This window comes from Cydia strobilella, chromosome 8, assembly GCF_947568885.1.
Source record: "Cydia strobilella chromosome 8, ilCydStro3.1, whole genome shotgun sequence".
Taxonomy (NCBI): domain Eukaryota; kingdom Metazoa; phylum Arthropoda; class Insecta; order Lepidoptera; family Tortricidae; genus Cydia; species Cydia strobilella.
In genome coordinates this window covers 16748994-16772730 of record NC_086048.1, presented here as the reverse complement: position 1 = coordinate 16772730, position 23737 = coordinate 16748994, and the positions used below count along the sequence as shown (strand labels likewise).

Here is a 23737-nt window from a genome sequence, read left to right as displayed (position 1 = left end):
ATATAAATGAATTGTAGGTGTAGGTGCCCGAAGCCTTCGTACACCTACACCTACAATTCAGCCGGCCAGCTCCATTGCGTACCATGCAATCGCATCTTCAAAACCAAGTTTGGCTTCGCAAGCCACATTAGAGCGTTCCATGTTTCCCATTAAAAACGGTTGGAGTCGCCGTCGTCGGACACGGCGAGGAGGACATCACTGCGATTATGACTAACAATCAGTACTCATTTATATCAAGGAAATTGACAGATATAGCGGCGCCGGCGGCATTAACACCGCCGCAGTAATGTCGCAATAGTAGTGCAGCTGTAGTTGACAACCGAATGTCACCTTTTAAGATAAACGTCCCACGCTCGACTTGCTAATGCCACCCTGTTGGTGTTGTCATCTCTATTCCTATTGACGTAAATTTAACCTTTTCGACGCCGTGTCAAACACAAAAGCTGTCATTCGGACGCCACGCCACCGAACTCCGAAGTGTCAAAACTGAAATTGAACTTTATACACATGCACGTAGGTCTATGTTGCTCTGCGGTCTGTGACTGATTAATTCGTCTTTGGCGTTGGACCTGCGGTGCCGATATATCCGTCATTACGCGCGACGCGCACTCGGACGTCTTAGGTTTCCACCTGTCCAATATCTTGGTCCAATGTGCATTGTGTCTCACTCTCCCACTAAGCAAAATGTGAGATGCAAATACACATTGGACAAAGAAATTGGACAGGAATCCCTTACGTATCTTCACTTCACCCCATCAAATATTCGTGTTTTAATCTCTTTCTAGCATAGAAAAACTAAAGAAAGGCGAAAATACGGCGATGTGGATTGCATGAAATGTGCTTCACAATACCAAAAAGTATGTGATATTATTTGAGCGAGGTTTAGACTAGCAAGAACTTGCATGCAATTTACGTTACATTGCTGACCACTAAGGTAAACTGCATTTAAAATGTTTAACAGATACCGCAATGTAATGAAAATTGCATACAAGTTCTTGCTAGTCTAAACCTCGCTTAACAGGCTTTTTGCTCACCTAACCTATGAAACATTAAAAATAAACAATCACAAACTTAACTGCTAATTAGGACTAATTCGGATTGATTTTTCGGTAAGTTTATTCCTACCATTAATATCCCTTGCCACGCTATATCCATCGAAAATAGCCACAACATGATTGTCTTGAGTACGTTGTTTCAGAAAATTAGGGTCAAGGATATCGTTTATCGGTATCAATCCTTGAATGACCTGACGAATTCTTTGATCTTCTGCGGGAGCTGTGCTATTCCCGTCAGGCCCTCGTTCAGCACTGGCGTGATCGTGTGCGACATGGACGAAGCTTTCTTCACTAGATTTTTGGGCCGGTACGGGTTCTGCGTCAACAATAAAGACTTTATCGGGTAGTCTCGGTAATCTTCGTACGTCTCTTGGTATTTGTAGCGTTTCCCCTCTAATTTGGAGCGTAGCTTTTGTGTCAGTGTCATTTCTTCGGACGAGGCTGTGGGTTGAGGTTTCTGTTTCCTCTTCTGTTTTGATGTCGGTACGATATCGGGTTGTTCCGTTTCGGTGTCCATCGCGGCATTTATCGATTCGTGTAGGGCTACAGGAATCTTCCTCATTAGGTGGTGAATAGGTTTGGTTTCGTCTACCGGAATTATATTCATCACTTCCATTATGCCGGGCGATATGTCTCTCAGTGTCTCCGTGAAATGGGGTGCTGCTTCTCTCACTGACTCCATTATCGTCTCTCCGATTGCTGCTGGTATTTCTTGTAGATGGTAATGGTAGGTCCGTATCTGGTCGGAAAGTGTAGAAGTCACTAAAGGGAGTAGTATTGGTTGTGGTGTCGGGAGTCTCAGTCGTGGGATTCTCGGTGTCAGGGATCTCCGAGGCGACAGTAGTGGAAGTAACAATTGTCTTTTTCTGCGGCTTAGATTCTGAGGATGCAAGATCGGCGTCTTTTCCTGGTAGCTTTTGATTGCGTCTTGGTTTTCTACGGCGGACGGGTTCGAGAGACTCGCTAGAGTCAGGGGAAAGAATACCATCCACAAGTAAACCAATCCGCTTAATGAGCGGTATGTACCGGTGATTGAATACTGCATTATCATCAGCTTCTCGCTTTGTTGATTGGTTTCTACGCTTGTGACGGGGTGTGAAGGAGTATTTAATCTTTTTTGGCTTCAGAGGAGATCTTATTTCGAACCTCTTTCTGAATTTCAGCGGTGATATTGTCCTGGCCAGTGAGAATATATTTTCTGTAAAGAGAACATTTTGTTAATATCGTGAAAGAGCAGTGAAGTGATTGATTGTGGCCACTCCAGCGCGATAGCTGACTGCATCTTTCGCAGAGAAACGAAACGATTGTTATGTTGTCTAGGCCCCCTGGCCGATCAACAATATGGAGTCCCAGTAGGTACCTTTATCCGCCCGGCTTACGAGCAGTCCCGGCTAGCATGAGTTGCGTTCTCGCGCACGAGTTCATATACTTGAATGTATGAAGTCGCGCGCGAGAACGCAACTGATGCTAGCAGGTTTGGTAACTGCAGTTACCTCGAACATAGAAATTCGAAGATCGTCTATTCTGCGTTTCCACCGCTCGGATAATGCAAGAGTAATGGAGATAATTATTGAATTTCGTCGATGGTAGGTACTTGCCTGCTGACTCGAAGGGTTTATGAGATAAGGTTGGTAGAAATTTGCTACGATGCAACCGAAGCCCCCCGCCTGAAAGAAAATATTGAAGGTGTAGGTATATAGTTAATAGGTAGGTATAGGTTCCATTACATCCATCCGTCTCAGTTACAAGCGTGACATCTATACATATAATAAAGCGGAAGAAGGTCGAAAGTCTGTACATGGAAGATATTAGTAGGCATACTTCTTACGAATTATGTTGTGATTATGTGGCGCTATGCCGTCTTTAATGTAACATACGAGCACAAATGTTGTAACTCACTGAATCAATTTACTTTATATATATAAATACAGCCCGGCAACTTGAACATGTCATGCTCGCTTAAAAGTCTTTGCTTACGGTGGCGTCGTTGATCGGGTCGCCACTTTCCCGAATGAAGGTTGAGGGAGACGATGGCTGAGATACGCGTCATACTCGTGAACGGGTGCTGTTTGTGGAGACCGGTCTGTTTAAGTTTACACGGGCTTCATTTTACCTATGTAACTTTACTTTTGAGTGGCATTAACGTGAGGCACTTCATTCGGTTCTTGTCTGTTTGTCTGATTTAATATCTTGTCTTTTTATTAATTATATAACAATTCAAGTCTTGGAGACCCTTTACATCTCTGGATAATTTTTGATGATCTTTTTTAGTATTATATACATTTTATCTCTGACACCTAGAGACTTTTACATCTCTAAACAATTTTAGTACTTTTGTTGTTTGTATATTTTTTATTAGTTTTTTTTGTGTAATTTGACATTTATATTAATGTAATTGTTTTTTGTAATTTTGGGTTAATTTTATTGTTTGTAAAAATTGACATGTAAAAGTGCCCCTGTGGCCTATTTGCTGAATATGTTTGATGTTTGTTTGATTCGAAAAAAAATTAGCTGGGGATACTTAGAATCGATAACAGAACACGTTCCAACAGTTTTTAGAATTTTTGTCTGTTTGTCTGTTTAATCTGTTTGTCTGTTTATTTGACCGCGCATCAAATGAAAACGGCTAAACGGATTCTGATGCAAACTTTACTAATCTGTCGAAAAAATCCACAGCCAGGTTATAGGCTATAAAAATTTGAGTAATTTCACCCCTAACGGGGTTAAAAAGGGGATGAAAGTTTGTATGGGGTTTAAGATAGAATAGAATAGACATCTTTTAGGTAAGCATGATCCATCCTAGACTGCATCGGCACTTACCATCAGGTGAGATTGCGGTCAAATGCTTGCCTTTTTTTAATAAAAAAAAAAAAGATTTATTTTAAGCTAGCAATTTGAAACTTCGGAAAAAGATATATTATTGAAATACAAGAAAACTAATTTCAGCGATTTTGAAAATTCATCCCCTAAGGTGTGAAAAAAAAGGTTGAAAGTTTGTATGGAGATCATTTTTTTTCGATTGCGTTACTTGAAACTTAGTATATGGGCATATTATTATAATACAGGGAAAGAGATTTCGGCGTTTTTAAAAATTCACCCCCTAACGGGGTTAATAGGGGGTTGAAATTTTGAATCCATTACAAATGCTTTAAAACTTCTTAGAAAGGCATAATAGACAATTACAAAAAAGTAACTTCAACGGTTTTGGAAATTTAACCCCTCAGGGGGTTGAAAAGGGGATGACAGTTTGTCTTGGGGTGCAAATTTTATATTAAGCTAGGAACTTGAAACTTTGCAAAAAGGTATTATATTAAAAAGCAAGAAAACTACTTTCAGCGCTTTTGGAAATTCATCCCTTAAGGTGGTAAAAAAAGGGGTTGAAAGTTTGTATGGAGGTCAAACGTTTTTTGAGAGCGGAACGGTTCGAATTCCAGCGAGGGAACTAACTTCCTTTTTGTATTTTTTGTTTTTTTTTGTTTTTGTTAGGTGATATTTTTAAATTAGCATTTCCTAAATAAATCTATTACATCAAAGTCTGTACATGGAAGATATTTGAAAAAAAAAATTGGCTGGGGATACTTAGAATCGATAACAGAACACGTTCCAACAGTTTTTAGAATTTTTGTCTGTTTGTCTGTCTATCTGTTTATTTAACCGCGCATCACGTGAAAAAGGCTGAACGGATTTTGATGCAAACTTTACTAATCTGTCGAGAAAATCTTCGGCTAGGTTATATGCTATAATAATTCAACCCCTAAAAGGGGGGGTAGTCACTACACTAAATTTAGTCGAAGGTGCAGGTCCTAAAATACGGCGTTGCGTGAAAAAAAGATTTCCTTTGACAGGATTGGTCCTTAGGACCCAAGGATGGATTTAAGAAGTGGAGCCACCAAGATTTGTGATGTAAATATGTAGAGGGGGGGTCTCAATTTTATCTTGATATCTATATCATTTAAGCTACTAGGCCAAGTTTGGTATCATTTTCGTATAAATCAGGGATGCCAAATTCATTTATGGTATCAAAATGATACCATTTCGAAGTAAAAACCCAAAAAATTTGAAAAAAAAAATCTTTTTTTAAATTCCTCTTCACACTTAAACCGCTTAACCAATTTAATTTTGAATAAGGGCGAAAAAAACTGTTGATTTTGGAGTATAGTTTTATTTAGCGGTACCTAATTGTAAAATATTTTATCTGGACTACAGTCCTCTAGCGTATCCATCTGTCAACTTTACTTCAAGTTCCGCCTCCAGGGGAGAGGGAGCGAAATTAGGGGTGAATTAGCCGCTTACTGACACAGACCGTATTCCACGCGGGCGGAGCCGCGGGCACAGCTTGTTTTAAATAATTTTAAGTTTTTGGCAAAAAAAAAAAAGATTTTTGATACAAGGTTTTAGCGCTGACTCATTTCTTTCCACAGGAGACAATTCTAACAAGCCCAAACACATTTAGTTTGCGTTGTTTTGTCAGTTCCCATGGCCACCTCCTGTCTCCATCATCAGATCAGCTCCATATGTCACATAATATTGCATTGGCATTGTCATCCGATATACATATGTACGTATAACTTCAGCTCAATCTGAAATCAAGAAGTGGGAAGTGGGCCAAATTTAGCTTCCAAGATTTGACCCACATCTCAGGGTAAGTTAAAAAAATTAAGGCATGTAGAAATGCAGTTTTTAAATCTTTCTATTCTACATTTACTCAAACGTACCCGGTGTCTTCGATAAAAGGCTTTCTATCCTGTGCTTGGCCGAAGATTTTTGTGTAGCGAATAAATCTTTCAGGGAGAATATTTTTCTCCTCGGTATTTTAGCTGAAAAAAAAACATCACAAACTAGTTCGTAAATCGCAGATACCTAAGTTAAATAAGACACTTTTAGGTAATTATTGGTGAATCAACTTTTAGAACACTTCAATTCACTTTATTTCGTGTCCCCAGACTCCCTAGCAAAGAAAAACCGATTTTTTCAGAAACTTTGTTGTTTTTTTTACTTTTTTTTTACACGGGCATTACTTCTCAGAAAACTATACTTCCTATCTATACTTGATCAGAAAAAAAGTTACATTTTGTATGGTAACGCAGATTTTTGTATGGGAGAAAACTTTTTTCTGCTGCGTTACCGTACAAAATGTAACTTCAATCTGAGAAGTTGTAAATTTTAATTTGTTAAATCAATACTTATGTATCTAATAATGCCTGTGTAAACAAAAAAGTAAAAAAAATCAACATGGTTTTTGAAAAATCTATTTTAATTTCCTAGGGAGTCTAAAACACGAAATCAGTGTTCTAAAAGTTGATTTACCCTTATTATTTGGATCGCTGCGACTGCGACGCCCATTAATATTAATAGAAATTCAGCTCCTAATTTCAGAAGTTGCAAATCCCCGTAGGTTTGTACTTAATCAGTAACTAAACATGCTTCCTTTTGTAAGGACACCCACGCTAAAGCGGTTAACTAGACCGCCAGATTAAAAATAAATGGTAGGCGTTCCTAATAAATAATAAATTAAAAGTTAAATACTAAAAAAAAATTTTACGTATTGAAATTATATTGGAATAGTATTGAGGTCATATCTACCTAATGTTAAAACAATGGTGCGAGCGGCGATCTGGTAATAATCGCAATTGAATTAATAGATGGGGATTGAATTGGTTGTTTCTGAATGGTAGAGGGTTTGATGTCTCAAAACGACGTTTCTATTCCACCGATTTTTGGTTCATAATCCTAGATATTAAACACACGTGCTTTTTCATTATATTATCAGACTGAGTTAAGAAGGTACCTAATAACTGATTGCTAATAATATGCATGGAAACGGAGCCTTCTTTAATTGGTCGATCAGATTTTACCACGCGGACTGGCGGGCACCGGCGCCTCCCGACCGCCTGCCGCGGCCCGGCCGGCCTGCCCGCGGCCGGGGCGAGGGGCGGCCGGCAATATGACAGATACAAGATTAGACATTTTTTCCTCGCAAGTGTGTTGAAAAACGTCGTATGAAACGCGTGTGCATTGGTCATTACAAACATCGGCTTTCTTATTGCGCGCTCGCTTACAGCTCGTGCCCACAATATCGCCTGGTGTGTAATGACCAACTTAGCACACTTGTATCACAATGTACTATTAGAATTCGATTGAAGTAAGCGCTAATAAAACAGTGCTACAGTCACACAATATCCTTGACTATATGATCATTAGCGCAAATATAACTTTGAAAAAGATTCAATAAGTATTCAATATTCCCGACGGTTTAATGCTCCCGAACTCCCCTATATATAATACCCATAACAATAAAGCGGAAATATAATAATTTTACTAAACCTCTGCAATCCATATTTAGCACGGTAAGCGGTAAAATAAATAGGTACATACAACGTTGCTAAACAACAGCAACGCCGGAAGAGAAATTAATTTATGCACAATATTAATTCTGTTCTCAGTTTATGGTGTCTGCGCCAAGCAATTGGCCCCCTGGGGGGGCGATTTTTGAATTTCGATCGCTCGATTTCGTTACTCGGTGGAAAACGGCAAAATGCAAATTTTTGAAATACGAGCGATAAAAATTGGGAATCTAGTGGTATTGACCACCCGTTTTCAATTCTACTAGTAGAATTTAAATGCCTTGTAGCTTGTAGTGGAGGTATTATTATTGAACGAAATACACGAAATCAAGTGGTCGAAATTCAGAATCGGCCCCCTGAACGGTTAACGGTTTGTTTATTGACAGAATGTTGCTGCCCGATAACTTGGGCATATTGCGTTCAATAGTTCGAGAAATCGAGGAGGTACTTTTTGTGATTCGGTTGCTGCCTTATAAATTTATGTTCGGTTGTATAAAATTACCATTTGTTCTGCAATCATTGTGATATTATAATAGTCGTTCATTCATTACATGTAAATAAAAAAAGTCAACAACGAACGAACGAAGATTACATTGTTGATTTGTTGTATAAGAGTTTATTTAATCCACAGTACTTTCTGTAGATTTCGAAAAAAATGATTTAGAATCTATTCAGAAAAAAATGGTACCATTTACTTTTTTTCGAAAAAGTAAATGGTACTTTTGGGTTATTTAGACTCAGAATCACGAGTACTATTGAATGAGACAAATAAAAAAAGTGTCCCCAGTTTTTCATACAAATTTTGGGTGTCAGTTTTGTAACGGTCCATACAAAATGTACCTATGTGAAAATTCGTTACAAAACTGACATTCTTTGGAGACATTTTTTCTTTTTAAATCGATAGTCCTCGTGATGCTGTTAGAAATAACCCAAAAGTTAATGTTTTCTGCCTGACACTCTTTGATAGAGAAAGATAGTCTCATTGCGATCCCTATAAGAGGAAAGAGAAAATAGTGCCATGCTTTGTCCTTATCACCGACCGGGTGGCATCAGAGGTAGGAGGCGATGACGAAATACCGAAATTTATAAGTGAAAGAGAAAAAGTCCTATGCTGCCCAAATTTTATATGAATATTCTTTCTCTTACCTCAGGTCGCTCGGAGGCGCGTCTATAACTACTTACTATGTCTATGGGTCTATATGTGTTTCTTCCCTGTCGCTCTTAGCAGCATGAATAGGAAGATAGCAAGAAAAGTATACGGCGGTCGGCGACTGAATAGATTCTATAAGACCTAAAATAACTTAATGTTAACCTTAGAAATATATTTTGACTTTAGAAATAATTTCTAGAAGTTAGGTAGTTATCGAAATACATACAACAAAAGCATCCTTTGTAATTACTTACCAAATATTTTAGGCAAACGTGTTTTTTCCAAATTTTGTCGTGATTCTGATGGCGAATTTTCTTTTGTGGAAAAGGGCTTTGTCGAGAGCGCTACACCTAATGAATAAAAAAAAACAAGTTAAATAATACATATACCTAACCGTATACTTAGTAGAAATGTAAGTAATAAAAATACGGTAAAAACATATTTCTTAATTTTTTAGGGTTCTGTACCCAAAGGGTAAAAACGGGACCCTATTACTAAGACTTCGCTGTCCGTCTGTCCGTCCGTCTGTCAGTCTGTCTGTCTGTCACCAGGCTGTATCTCATGAACCGTGATAGCTAGACAGTTGAAATTTTCACAGATGATGTATTTCTGTTGCCGCTATAACAACAAATACTAAAAAGTACGGAACTCTCGGTGCGCGAGTCTGACTCGCACTTGGCCGGTTATTTTAATATTAAGCAAAAGAAACTTGAACTGCCACAGGCACCATCATTCAAATTCAAATTCAAATTCAAAATGTTTTATTTGCAAATATAGGTAGTACATACAGTGATGGTAATCTTACAATAAGTGGTGTCTCTATATTTGACCATCAGGCATGCAAAAAACAGTGTCTTAAGTCTAAATTAAAAAATTGTGTAAAAATAAACTGAACAGAAATCAGTATCAAAGAATTAATGACAACAGTTACTATTAAGAAGACTAGTTTTATAATATTAAATACCCGGATGTCAAACAATTAGAATTTATATAGTAAAACTAGGAATACAAATGTCGCAATGTCAAAGTCAAATAATGAAAAAAAAAAAAAAAAAAAAAAAAAAAAAAAAAAAAAAAAAATAGAAATTAAATATTCAAATAATCCGAGAGATAATAGTAGCATTTATCTGTTAAGAATGTCATCAATGCTCGTTTGAATTCAATTGTATCCTTATTTCTAATTGTGTCAGGTAGTTTATTATAAATTTTGCTTCCCAAACAAATCACACTCTTTAGTTTAAGGGCAGTATTAGCTGGTTCTGTATGTAAATCGATTTTTACTCTTTTATTTCGTAAATGCGTTGCTTTTTTAAAAAGTGTGGGATTTGTTTTAACAAAGACAGCAATTTCATAAATAAAGAGCGAAGGTAGAGTAAGCACTTTTAGTCTTTTGAAATGTGGGGCGCAGCTATCGAGTGTTTTTAAGCCACATATTGCTCTTATGCATCTTTTTTGGGCTTTAAAGACTAAATCTCTGTTAGTAGAGTTGCCCCAAAAGATAATTCCATACCTCAAAGTAGACATAACATAACCATGATACGCAGCCATAACCGCATCCCTACTGACTATCTTTGCAAGTCTAGATAGTGCATATGAGAATATATTTAGTTTTCTACAAACTTCTTCGGTATGCGGCTTCCAGGTTAATTGACTGTCTATTTTAATACCTAAGAATTTAGTTGAGTTCACAGTTTCTATCTCAGTTCCTAGGTATTCACATTTGATTGGAAGAGGAATTTTCCGTTGATAAAAGTGCATAATTTTTGTTTTGTTCATATTGATTAATAAATTATTATAAGCAAGCCATTCAATAATATTGCATAATGTCATATTAATTTCAGTTTCATAATTATTATCATTATCACATTCAACAATTACAGTGCTATCATCAGCGAATAAGACCATTGGATATTTTACATGTTTAGGGAGATCATTAATATAGATTAGAAATAAAAGGGGCCCTAGAACACTCCCTTGAGGGACTCCGTAGACTATTTTGCGTCTATTGGACACGAAAGATCTTTCCTTTTTAGTTTTTGGACATATTTGGACCATTTCAGTTACCTGTTCTCGGTCACTAAGGTATGATTTGAGCAGATCAAGAACATTGCCACGTACACCGTAAGAGACCAATTTTTTTGCTAGTAATTTATGGTCAACGTGGTCAAACGCCTTCGTCATATCCATATAAATTGCACAAATACGTTTTCGCTTGTCCATAGATTCGATTACAGGCTTTACTAAATCAAAGATGGCCATGTTAATTGTTTTTTGCTTTCGGAATCCTTTTTGTTCTTTAACCAGTAAATTATATTTCTCAAAGTATGAGTAAAGGGCTTTAGATATTACATTTTCAAAGACCTTCGAAAAAATTGAAACAAGAGCAATTGGCCTGTAATTTTTGGCGTCATCTCTGTCTCCTTGCTTATAGACTGGTTTTACAATTACTGGTTTAAGTTGGGCAGGATAAATTCCAGTTGAAATACTGACATTAATTATATGGCTAAGGGGATGAGCAATAGTGTAAGAAACATGTTTGATCACTTTTGTACATATACCATCATATCCAACACTGTTTTTATTTTTAAGTGATTTTATTATATTAATTACATCTAGGGCGACGGTCGGTGGCATAAACATAGAATGTGGACAATTTGCTTTTGTATCAAATGCTTGCGTAGATTTTTGGTTGTTTCTTTGTATTTGGTCTATAAAATGGTCATTAAATGCATTCGCTATATCGCTTGGGTCGCTTATCATTTGTTTATTTAATTTAAGTTTTCTTATGGGTTCCTTAGGGAAGTTTTGTTTAACACTGTTAATTATTTCCCAAGTCGCTTTGGATTTATTGGCTGAAGATTTAATATGATGATTATTTTGTGATCGTCGGGTAAGCGTAATGATTTTTTTATATCTAGCATTATAATTCAGATAGATGTTTTTATTATTGATATTAGGGTTTAACCTATACTCCCAAAGAAGTTGTCTCCTCTTTTTGCTACAAAGTTTTATGCCTCGAGATATCCACTTAGCTTTTTTGTTAGTTTTTAATTTAATGGTATTCATGGGGAAACACAAGTCATAAAAGCATTTAAAGGTTTCTAAAAAAGCGTTATAAGCCTCATTCGCGTCGTAGGTATTGTAAACTTCTGAAAAAGATAAACTATCGAGGCACTTTTTAAAGCGACTTAGATTTTCAGTGCTGTAGTCTCGGCGTTTTATTTTCCATGATTTTAGTGCGCAAGTTTTTTTCACCGGACACTGTAATAATTGAGCCGTGTGATCCGATAGTGCTAAATCAATAACGGTGCCCTTACAGCCTTTGATATTATGGGCAAAGTTATCAATGCACGTATTACTTACTATTCTGGTCGGTTCCTTAATCTCTAGAAGTAGGTTATGACTCTGCAATAGGTGTTCGAATTCTAGTGAGTTGTTATTTCTATTTAATAAATTGATATTAAAATCTCCGCATAAGATGATTTTCTTTTGTGAGTGGTTACAAACTTTACATAACAAGTCATCTAATTTAGTGAAAAATATTTTAAGATTAGATTGCGGAGTTCTGTAAATACAAATTATAATTATATGATGCTGTAGCAGTTCAATAGCGCAGCATTCTATAGAGCATTTAATAGAAAATTGCTTAACTATATCCAATTCCTTAAATTGGTGCTGATTTTTAACTAAGAGGCAGGCACCTCCTCTTCGTTTGTCCCGAGAGAAGCTGGCTGCCAGGGTGAAGTTCGGTATTGTGACTAAGTCTTCCAGTCCATCCGGGACAAAGTGCTCGGTGATGCAGATAACATCGATTGGGGTGCGGTGCGCGGCTAGTTCATCCAACTGGACCGCTAAAGCATCTGCTTTATTTATAAGCCCCGCTATGTTTTGGTGCAATACGTGGATGGACTTGTACGAAAAAAAGCCGCATCATTGTCGTTTCCTCTTTGTAGGCTGTTTGTGCATTCTGAGAATTTGGAATTATTTGCTTCATCGTTAATTTCACAAAACTCGGTTTGGTATTTTATTGTTGCGACTAATTTACTAACATTGTCGTGTATATTTCTGATTCCTCGTTTCATAATTTTCCCTGTGCGCTGTGAAAACATATCTAGAGTAAGGTCCATGTTGGAATCATAAAAATATGCGTACTTATTTGTGTAGTTATCAAGGTTGAGCATACTATTGAATAGCTCGACACGGCAGTTGTAGATTGGCGCTCCACAAATATATGTAGGTACACAAATGATTATATTTGTGTGCGTAATTTTTGTTAAAGTATCTCTTATAGACAGTACAAGTTCTATGTAATGTTTTGTTGTTTCAAAGTCAGTTTCACCTATGACAATGACACAAAAGTCATTTAATGTGAAATCAATCACCTTTTGCTCTAGATTTTGGAGCATCAGCTGAATTCCGCGTCCTGGGGTGCTATAATGACAGCAGTTAAATTCAGGATAATATGTGTGCATAATGCTGACCATATTGATTTTCTCATCAGTACTTAAAATTATGAGCTTATTTCTTTTGTCTACTGTGTTCTTAATGTTTTGTACATTAACCGTCAGCTGCGGTTCTTTTGGTATGATTAGCGGTTGGGAAATAGCAGGCAATTTTGAATGCTCTGTGACCTGAGAAGGTGTGTCTGAGTTTTGGGTGGAGTCCAAGGTGGACTCATCCAGGGGTCTGGCTTTTTCCGTTTTTTTTTCTTTGGGATTCGGACTCAAACTCCTACGGCGTGAAGCCTTAGAGTTTTTTTTGTGACTAGCTATTTTTGAAGGTGTCGATTTAAGGGGTGAATCCCCCGTAAGTATTCTTTTGTAGGCTTTGGTTTTCTTTTGTTGACTTTGTATGATTTTTTTAAGGTCTTGAACTTCCATATTCAAATTAGCTATTTCATTATGAGCAGTTGTAACTTGCAAGGTAAGATTATTTATTTCCTGTCTAAGCTCTTTTATTTCCGAGCTCTCTAAGTCAGGGATGTTTGGTAGACTCCTAGGCGTGTCACCCCCAAAAGTAGAGTCAAGGAAGTCATTAGAGGTCAGAGAGGTAGAGTCATTAGAGGTATAGTTGGGCAAACCAAATTGTCAGTAAATAAGAACAAAAAAAAACTATAGGTACTCAATTGTACTCATCCTTTTATTTTGGGTGCTAGTACTAGTGTAAGACAAAGATAGTATGATTCTCTCTGTCTATGTTTGAAAAGAGACAGTCCTTTGACAAACTGTACCTATACCTAGGCAGGAATATCCTCTTTCAAAACTCCTCCATCAATTACCTACATTTCTTTCAATTTTTTTACAAGAGGCAAGGTGTATTTCGGATAATTCCGAAAAGGGCTCTTAGTATACCTATATGATGGAATTTTGAGTGGTTTTCATCTGATTTTCGGAATTGTCCGACATACGAAAGTACACAGGTTGATATGTGTAGTAGTGCTACTAGAGCAACTAGCAGGTCCTTAACTTTTTCAGGTTCTAGGCTATAAAATTAAAAAAAAAAACCGGCCAAGTGCGAGTCGGACTTGCGCACGAAGAGTCCCGTACCATTACGCAAAAAACGGAAAAAAATCACGTTTGTTGTATGGGAGCCCCACTTAAATATTTATTTTATTATGATTTTTGTATTTGTTGTTATAGCGGCAACAGAAATACATCATCTGTGAACATTTCAACTATATCACTATTCACGATTCACGGACGGACAGCAGAGTCTTAGTAATAGGGGCCCGTTTTTACCCTTTGGATACGGAACCTAACCCTTTTTCTTTCGGAACGATTATTTTTTGTTTATCATTTTTTTTGTTAAAGTCCCCTATTCGTTTTAAAAGACCTATCCAACGATACTCCGCACTATAGGGTTGATTCGAAAAAAAAATTACATCCCTACTTTACGTGAAGTGAGGTACCTTCCCTGAAAATATTTTTTTTTTAGTTTTAATTTTACTACTGTTGGATTGATCGATTTATACATACTTACATCCATACCAAATTACAGCTTTCTAGCACTAGCAATCACGCAGCAAAGCCTCGGAAAGACAGACAGACAGACGGACATGGCGAAACTACGAGTATAAAGGTTCCTAGTTGACTACGGAACCCTAAAAACAGACGTAATGTCCATTAACAACACCATATCGATCTACTTTAATGCTGACAGTACATTTAACAGTTGTATCTGAATATTAACCGGAATTTAACGACATTCGTGCAACGGCACTGTTACAGGCCCCTAGAGAGTTGTCGGTGTTGGAAAAACTCGTAAAATAGGAGTATTTGTGCAATTTCTAAAAGCGTAGCAGTATCACTCTTGCTAAGTGTGACAGTACGTAAAAAGACCTATCTTTTTCCTATGAAAAAGTGTGACAAGGGTAGAGGGGGGTTTGTCTAAAAAAAATCGAAATTTTGTGTGATGTAAGTGGACGACCTACTCATCCTGTTTTGGCATTGACATAATATTAGCGTCTGTCTAGCTAGCTTTGCACCGATTTCAATAGGTCAAAGCGAGGGAGTGTCGACGACATTTTTATAGAAATATTACATTAATGATGACATTGCCACACTTTGTCATTGCAAAATCCATGCAGAGTTGGCTTGGACCGACTCAAACAGCAGCAAATCCAAGCCATTTCCAATATTTGTGAAAACAGTAATGGTTTGATTGCTATACATTAGGTACCTGATTTAGTATTCAGAGACTTCTTTTCCTGTTTGCTTTCAGCTGCAATGAGTTCATTTAGTGACACGGTCTTTGTGCGCTTGGTTGCTGAGAAAATAAAAAGCAAATAAGAGGTACATCCCAAAATTTATTTAGTTTTTTTTTTGGTATTTCATGTATTATTTTGTGATGTAATTAGTTTTATGCAGTTTTATGTAAAGTGATGGAATTGAATGTATTAATTTTAAGGTATTTAATTATTTCTGGGCATGTTTAAATTATGGATGTATTTTTTGAATAAATTGATTGTTTGAAGATACATAGCATAGGTACTTATACGATACAAACCGAGTACGAATAATATTTGATCAGCCGCGTATCCATTAGAGCAGCAGCCTCAGGCCGAGGCCGAGCAGCCTCGACTTGAAGCAAACAGGCTCAGTTTGAGGCTGCTCGCTCTAAGGTATAGGCTCGAGGCACGTTACGGATCAAGCTGAGGCGTGTCGCAATTCCGCCGGGCGATCCGCCCGTCTACATCAAATGCTCGCGGCGATGAATTTGCCTCGTATCGCGGCGTGCCTCAGGTTGAGGTGAGGTGCCTCCACTTACGCGACCTTCGGAGCGAGGCAGCCGCTCGACCCGAGGCTGCCTCTAGTGGATACGCGGCTTTATATCATACCTGATTTCGTAATTTTAGATGTACTTTCCCGTTGCTGTTGTTTTTTTTCTGCAGTAATAAGTTCATCGAGTGATGAGGTCTTTACGCGCTTGGTTTCTGCGAAAATAAAAGATACATGAAAATATCTGAGGGCCTAAGAAAAACGAAAATTTGTTAGGTACTTCTCTGGAGCGCTGGTAGCCTAGTGGTAAGAGCGTGCGACTTTGAATCCGGAGGTTGCGGATTAAGGGTTATATATCCCTTAAACCCTTATTATCTTTAAAACTTATGTAGGTAAATACATACACTATGTTGGACTTACCTGAGTTACCTGTGGGTTTAGTATGTTGCTCCTGCTTTTGTTTGCTTTCAACGGCGATAAGCTCATTCAGCGAGACGGGCTTAGCTACTAAGTCTGCGGACAAAAAGTTAACTCTATGTTTAGGAAATAATGTTGAGCTAGATCGAAATTGCGGATTTACGAGTATACTCTGGCAAGCCATTTCCGTCAGTAGAAAAGAGCGACAAATTTAAAAAATGTAGGTGTAGAGTTATAGTCCCATAGAAAATTTGAATGCCGTATATATGCCTTTTTCTACCGACAAAGTTGTTTGACCGTCTATATAACTCCATTTCCGATACTCGTAAACTTCGTCTTTATGTAAGTTGTGTGTCGATTAATGTAGGGGCGTTCACTTTGTGTCAATTAGTGAAGGGGCGTTGTTTTTTTTTGCGGGCTTTCATATTAGTAGATGAAGTATTGTGTACAATATTGACATTGCTTTTTAAATCTCGTGCAGTCAGCATCAAATAGATGTGACGGCCAAAGTGCATGTGCATATCGTAACACACCTTTGTTATCACAGAAATAAAACATCTTTATTAGTGGCGCCAACTGGTACTGGTGGATAGTGGCGCCTAATATCGACATATTTAACCATTTTGGACGTCACTATTTATATTTGTTACTAATGAGGGCTACCGTTTTTGTGCTCACCAGTTGGCGCCACTATATATAGATGTAGGTCCAGAAAAACAGATCTCAAAATTCTTCTATGCTTATTTTTATAAAATCAATACGTTCTAATATACACAAAGGGTTTTAACGTCTAAGGGCTAGTTGCACCAACCATACTTAACAGACTGATCAACATTACTCAACCGAGTACTATGAAAATTCCTATACAATAAAATTTAGCGAACACTTTAACGGTGACAGACGGCTTGGAGCAACCGACCCTAAATGAAAATGTGCCATTAGTTGCAACATAAGTCGACACTGTAGTGTATAGACGTCTCGAGCGCTTACGTCATGGTGACGTCACTGACAGGGTCTGTCGATGTCATACCGCGAGCAGAGACGGTCGTACCGCGTGATGTTTGTGTTGGGGAACCGTTGGAAATACATTACATCATATGATATACTGAGGTAAATACAGTACTTTACAGACACCATGTCTAGTCTAGTTGACCACCCGGCCACCCGCTGCCGTTCGCTCCGGTCGCTAGCGTTAGGTGTATTAATTTGAGCTGTGATTAAAATTCTGAACCAAATGCTGTTTGGTGTTTTTGTCCAGTGTGTTACTTGATTCTATATATATATCAAACACTTTCTACATACCTACATACAATCATTTTTGCTGATGGCTGCTTTTTTAGAAATATAAAAAAATAAGTTTCTCTCATTAAAGTTTGTAGAATTTCATATATTAACGCTCGAGTAATGACCTAAAAACCAGTAGGTACGTACAGTCATTAAAGTTATAAGCTTAGTATACCTGTATACAAATATGTATGCAGGGGTGCTAAGCTAATGATATTTTCTGACTGTCGTACCTTGCATCTAGGTGTCTTGCTATTTGCAAAAAACCGTCTAGCTAGAGTAAGGACTGGAATAGATACAACAGAAACAAAAGCACAAAAATACGCGTACAAAAGGCTAACTTACCCCTTTGCGGGATATTTACCGTTTCAAAGTTTCCGGACTTCCTATTTATGTTAAGGCGAAATAGGTTCAAAGGAGTCCTGCAGAAGGTAAAATGGAGCTAGGAAATTTTTACTTCCTTTTACGAAAACTGCAGAAGATAAGATTATTTTTTCGTGTCAATTCCGCGTACTGTACGAACAGCATAAAAAGTAGCGTATCAGAATATGCGGAAAATGTATCTACCATTCTGTTGATAGCTCAATAAAAAGAGATTATGTATAAATAGAACAATAATTTTTTTTCAGATACTTTTGATTTGAACACGAATTGTCGAAATATATCTCTATTAGGAAAAGTAATCGAGTGGCAAATACTTTTTGCGCGTTTTTTCATTCGCTACTATTGGTCACTGTACGACTATCAGGCGCATTCTAATTTTAATTATAGGATATGAATTCTATCTGGATTAGATATTATGGACGGAATTTGTCAGTGTCAAAAGTGAAATTTTTGGTTGAAGAAATGCTATAATAAAATTTACTGTACATATTATTATGGTGCTTCTTTACCGCACTAGTGCGATAATAAGCACATTACGTAACTATCTTGACAATTTAATGGGCCATATATACTGTAAAACGTTGTAAGATACATGTGCGGATAGGTAATTCGCAACTCGTGCCAATTTAATACTCTCCCTTCTGTTTTAATTTATCGCCACTCGTTTCGTATTTCCTAGTTTTCGCACTTGTATCGTAATGTACTATTACTATAGCGCACTAGTGCGATAATTAGCACATTACGTAACTATGTCGAAAATTTCAAGTCAAATGTACTGTAAAACGTTGTACGATACATGTGCAAATAGGTAAGCAATTCCTATTTTTCGCACTTGTATCGTAATGTACTATTAGAATACGCCTGTGTATGACTTTTAATTTAAGAGAGGAACGCCTACGGACGCGGGCCACACAAGATACTGTCCGCGCGCCAATTCCGTGCATTCGGAGGTCGAGGAAGTGGGAGGGTGTGCGCCGCGCCCGTACGTACAAAATGACACCACTCGGTCATGACGCCCAACATTCCTAACATTCCTCAGCCGTGCAAGGAATTCGCGCGCGGACAGAATATGTTTAAATGAGTGACTTTTGACTATTGATGCTGACTGTACTGGCGGCCTAGCCAAGGTGACGATCGATTGCGCTTCGCCATCGAATTGCTTTGTCTCTCTATCACTCTTCTATATAAGTGCGATAGTGACAGTTGCGTTTCGTTCGCTACGTGGCGTTAGCGATTGTCATGTTGTCTACGGGGCCTGGTTATATCACAACAAACACAGTCTTAGGTCGCCTGAGTTAACACTACACTGACTATTTTTGACGGCCTCCTGGCCTAGTCGGTAGTGACCCTGCTAGAAGCAGGTCCCGGGTTCGAATCCTGGTAAGGACATTTGTTTGTGTGTTTATCACAAATAGTTGTTCCTGAGTAATGGATGTTTTCTATGTGTATATTACTATATATTATATTATATGTATCGTTGTCTAGTAGACACATTTACAACATAAGCCTTACCTATTGTGATTACAGATTGACCTAGTCCCATAGAGGGGCTTAGTCGTTCTGTGTAAAATTGTCTTATGATATTTATTTATTGAAGTAAAACTTCTTTAGGCGCGACTAGAGGGTAACTCGGTTTTTTTTCTGACGTAAGTAACGCTTAGTAGTGACACACGTACAATAGGAGACACGTCAAAGTGCCAACATAGCGATAAACGTCATCGTCAAAAAAGTTTTACTTCAATCGCGCGTAAAGATTACACGCACACACTTTTTTAAATTACATTTCATAGGAATCTAACGTTTCTAGTGACACTTCCACACTGTCGCTGCTAACTCTGGATCGAATTTAATATAGCTGTACTCACGCGTTACGATGACACAATTAATAACCACGTAGAGTTGCCATGTTCGGATTTCCATTTTCAAACATTTTTGCACCGATCACTCCCCGAGCCCACTGGTAACGTCGCAACCCGTCTCTCTTCTGACGTTTCGTTTATTTGTTGACAAAAGTTACAAATCAGCGATTTAATCATTACGTGTTCTCTGTCGGCGGTTGACGGTATCACCATTTGCACGAGTCAGAGTTTTCGGGATAACCAGTCAAATGTGACCCAAGATCCGTAATTGTATATAATTACAGAAATTAGTATATCAATTTACAGCTTACGAAGCTATAGCACGAAAAAACGGTAATGTCTCTTTCCAAGAGAAAGCTGTGTCGTCCCTATTGCTCACTAGTCACTGTACGTACAGTCCTATGTTGTTTCGAGTTACATCTGCAGTACGCATACATGTTCGAATAAGTCTCCGATTCGCTTGTTCTCGCTAATGCTATTGGAATATTACCCCTGTTTTAGCATTCGCCTTTGTAAGTAGAAATTGTCACGTAGTTATGCATTGTTTGTTTTGTCGTAATTTACATTTCCGTCTAATTCATGTAGGTCAGGGTGAAGTTTAATAAATTTGCTTACTGAGACATGTGTATTTTGTTTCTTGATGTACTGTATTTATAGGTAGGTATTTCTACTTTTGTTACTTTTTTGATAACTACTCATGCGTCGCTGGTTCGATTCCATAACTTCGAAATTAAAACAAAGCAAAATTTCAGAAACAAATTTTTGTAAGTATAGAGATTGAAAGTATTGAAACTGTTAGTTTACCCGATTCACGATTTCACGAAGGATGTCAATAACCTATTGTTGGTACAGACAATTCTTAAAATAAAATTCGTTTACCGAGCAAAGCTAGGTTTCTGAAGTAGCTATTTTCCTTAATATTCCTGGAGTATTTTATAAAACAGATTGAAGCAGGAATATTACAGACAATTGTTTCAAGTTTGTGCACAATTTTTATTCTAGCGAGGCACGTACGGGCCGATGCTTGCATGCGGAAAATTCGCACATGATTTTTTTTCATGTCGTTAAAACAAAAATTCTCTTATGGAGGGGCTCATAAATGTTTTACGACTTTAATACATTTTATACCACGAGCACGCGCGTCATTTAAGCTAATATTTCAACTTCTTAAACTGCGTAACATTGTCGGTAATTTAACGCTGGTAATAAATTATCACATAAAATAGTAGGTAATGGCACTTTTATATTAAATGTTTCGATAAATAATAAAATAAGGGCAGTAAAACAAAGGAGTCTCCGGGGTTGGGCTATCGTTAAAATATTACGATCGCCCGATATCAGGGGATGAAATCTTTAATCGCACGTCAGTTTTACGCTGAAGTTCTGGGAGGTCTGTGGCGTCTCGGCGAATAGATAAGCCGGCCTTATTCCCTTACTGACCATTTCAACAATTCCCTGCAATTCGTAACAAGTATGCGTAATCAGGGATCTATTTGCTACTGGTTAGACTCAGGTGAACGTTCGGTCGTGAGTGGATTAGTGATATGAACCCCGAACGACTTTCGGACAGCTAAATCATATGCCGTAAAACCAATCGAGCAGACCGTATGCTGGCTCGCTGCTCAATTACCTATCTACTTTAAACTGGAATCGTAAGATATTTTTCATTAACTTTGAGCTAGCTCGGCTTCCCAGGAATAAAATTCTAGGGAAATTCCAAGTCCCATGGAGCGCTTGGGTTTTCAATGCGGGATTCTTTAATTACTTACCTACGTATCTACCTATACACTATTCCAAATTTGGAACTTTGTTCCAGTTTACTATTCGCGTTACATGTAGACAAAGTAAAACGAATATAATGGGACATGTTGCGAGCAGCCTAAAAACCTATAAATAACTTATTTAAACTCATTATGCGTGGGCCGCATCCGTAGGCGTTTCATTCATCCCTCTTGTAAATTACAACTCATATTTATAGTGATCAATAGTAGCGTATGAACTACGCCCCAATAAGTATTTGCCACCCTCGAATATTTTTCCAATTAGAGATATAATCTCGACAGTTTGTATTTAAAGGTACTTATCTGCAACAGTTTAATAGTTCTAAATATGGAAATATATCTCTTTTTGTTAAGCTATCAGAAAATGGTATTAGATAATTTTGACGCATAGTCTGCGCGACGATCGAATAAAAAAAAACTTTGAATGCAGTTTTGTTTCAAAAGAAAAATGAGTAAGTATTAAGCTAACTTAAGATTTTAAAGCACTTTTCCTCCAGGGCCCATAATTTTTTTCCATCCTGTATATGGCGATCTTGGGACGACTACATAGAATAGAGGTCTGTTGTTGGCGAACAGTGGTATTTCAGTCAGTTCCGAGCAATCGTTAAGGCAAAATTTAATGAGCGAGAAACAGAACGCGTGCATGCGGTGCGACTCATGCGAAGTGCTACGCTGTCAAACATTGGTATCGTTAGACGATGAGGATTCTGTACTTATTACGAGTATTTAGTACTGGATCAAAATTGTTTGGGAAAACGAGCGTCTTTTAGTAGTAGCGTTTTGTTAAGGCTTTCATCACACAACTTTAAAGAAGTAGAAAAAATTAACTTGCCTATAGGTTAGTATAAATTAGGAAAATTTGGCTTTACATTCACAGTCCGTTAATTTTATGGCGCCCAGGAAAGGCTAAAAAAGTTTTTAACACTGCTATAATTCTGTGGCCATTTAATTTTGTGTGAGCGAACGCGGGTGCACACGAGCGTTCACGTTCAAATGCAATACCAACCAATACGTGAAAACGTATTCGAGAATTTACAAATTTTCAATATCGCGCAACGATGTCATTGACAAGCGAGTCAATACGCAACAGAAGGAAATGAATCCCATAAGTCGTGGCAACATGGTGACCAGTTCGTTATAGTATATGGCAGACCCGGCCATCTCGTCCCGCGTTACGATCGTCCGATTTGCGTACAAACAAAATTGCTACCGACGTACATGGAAAACTAGATATGACAGACGTAAGATTGCCATACGTCAGGATTTCCCCTGACATTTATTTCAGGATTTTTGGTCCTTTGTCAGGATTGCGGGAGAACTTGGCGTTTTGGGGTTTTTAACACGTTTTTTAGAAAGCTAACCTAACCACTAAAGAAGAAAGTTTGGAGTTGGGTAGAGGTAAGGGGTTTCGGTATAAAGGATTTAATGAGCGCTTTCATATTTTATCGTGGTAATGGTAACGGTAAATCGTGGAAGGGATCTTCCACGATAGTATAAAAGTGACTGCTTACAATATCATGCATTTCTGATTCTCTGCTTTATCGCGATGACAAATCGTGTCATTGCCGTGGACGACCACCATTAAGTATTATTTTATATTAAGTAGTATTTTGAGAAATTACCGTCCAGGAAATATCAGGATTTTCAGCGTGAAGTCTGGACTTTTGTCAGGATATTCAAATTTTTCATATGGCAACCCTGGTCAGGCGGAGCGAAATAGATATAAAATGTGGACTCGCCAGAAGCCATCTCCTGCGGAAATTTGTACTCCCCGCGGTTACTCGTATCATCTGTCGTATACACTACCTCTAGATATGTGTGTAAATAGACTGAATAGTCGTAAATAGTGCCTTTGATCGTAGCTGGCGGTCTCGGGCTTAACAACATAACCAATGAATCGTACGTAAAGCCTAATTTAGAGTAGGACGTAATTTCGGACTAGCTAGGATTAAACACGAGCAGTAATGATTTCCTTTCAATATTATAAACCTTTATTACCTTACTGCAGCTGATAATTAATATCGCATAAATAACGCAATAAATTAGCATCGTGGTTGAGATCTCGAGCAAAACAAATATACTGTATAACCTGCTTGATTGGGTAAAGTCAGTAAGCGAAGTACAGTTAGACCAAGATAAGTCTGCAACGATTTTGCAGTGCAAGTGTTATTTTAAACGCCAAACTCCTATGAGATTATGACACATGTAAGTAGTAGGAGGTAATTGTTAAGAGAGTATACGTGTGA

The 23737-nt window shown here is 37.7% G+C and overlaps 1 protein-coding gene across 2 annotated transcripts; it reads right to left on the bottom strand.

Annotated features, from left to right (window-relative positions):
• Positions 1-205: 205 nt before the first annotated feature.
• Positions 206-19863, bottom strand: LOC134743737 (uncharacterized). Of its 2 annotated transcripts, XM_063677369.1 has the most exons (8): positions 19717-19863; positions 16187-16279; positions 15886-15981; positions 15228-15314; positions 8804-8899; positions 5771-5872; positions 2654-2722; positions 206-2253 (listed from the first exon to the last, which is right to left on the bottom strand). In XM_063677369.1, exons 1-8 carry the CDS (start codon positions 19769-19771, stop codon positions 1079-1081), a joined length of 1773 nt encoding a protein of 590 aa, XP_063533439.1. In that variant the 5' UTR covers positions 19772-19863; the 3' UTR covers positions 206-1078. The 2 variants fall into 2 exon arrangements, with proteins under 2 accessions (XP_063533439.1, XP_063533440.1); XM_063677370.1 differs by lacking the exon at positions 15886-15981 and having other exon boundaries at positions 207-2253.
• Between the last annotated feature and the right edge of the window lie 3874 nt (positions 19864-23737).

Excerpts from the sequence above, each read along its gene's own strand:
- LOC134743737 (XM_063677369.1), bottom strand. The coding sequence starts at position 19,771 with ATGGAAATCCGAACATGGCAACTCTACGTGGTTATTAATTGTGTCATC. Across the intron at positions 5,873-8,803 it reads ACGTTTGCCTAAAATATTTG|CTAAAATACCGAGGAGAAAA; the intron begins GTAAGTAATTAC and ends TTTTTTTTTCAG. Across the intron at positions 2,254-2,653 it reads TAAACCCTTCGAGTCAGCAG|AAAATATATTCTCACTGGCC; the intron begins GCAAGTACCTAC and ends TTCTCTTTACAG.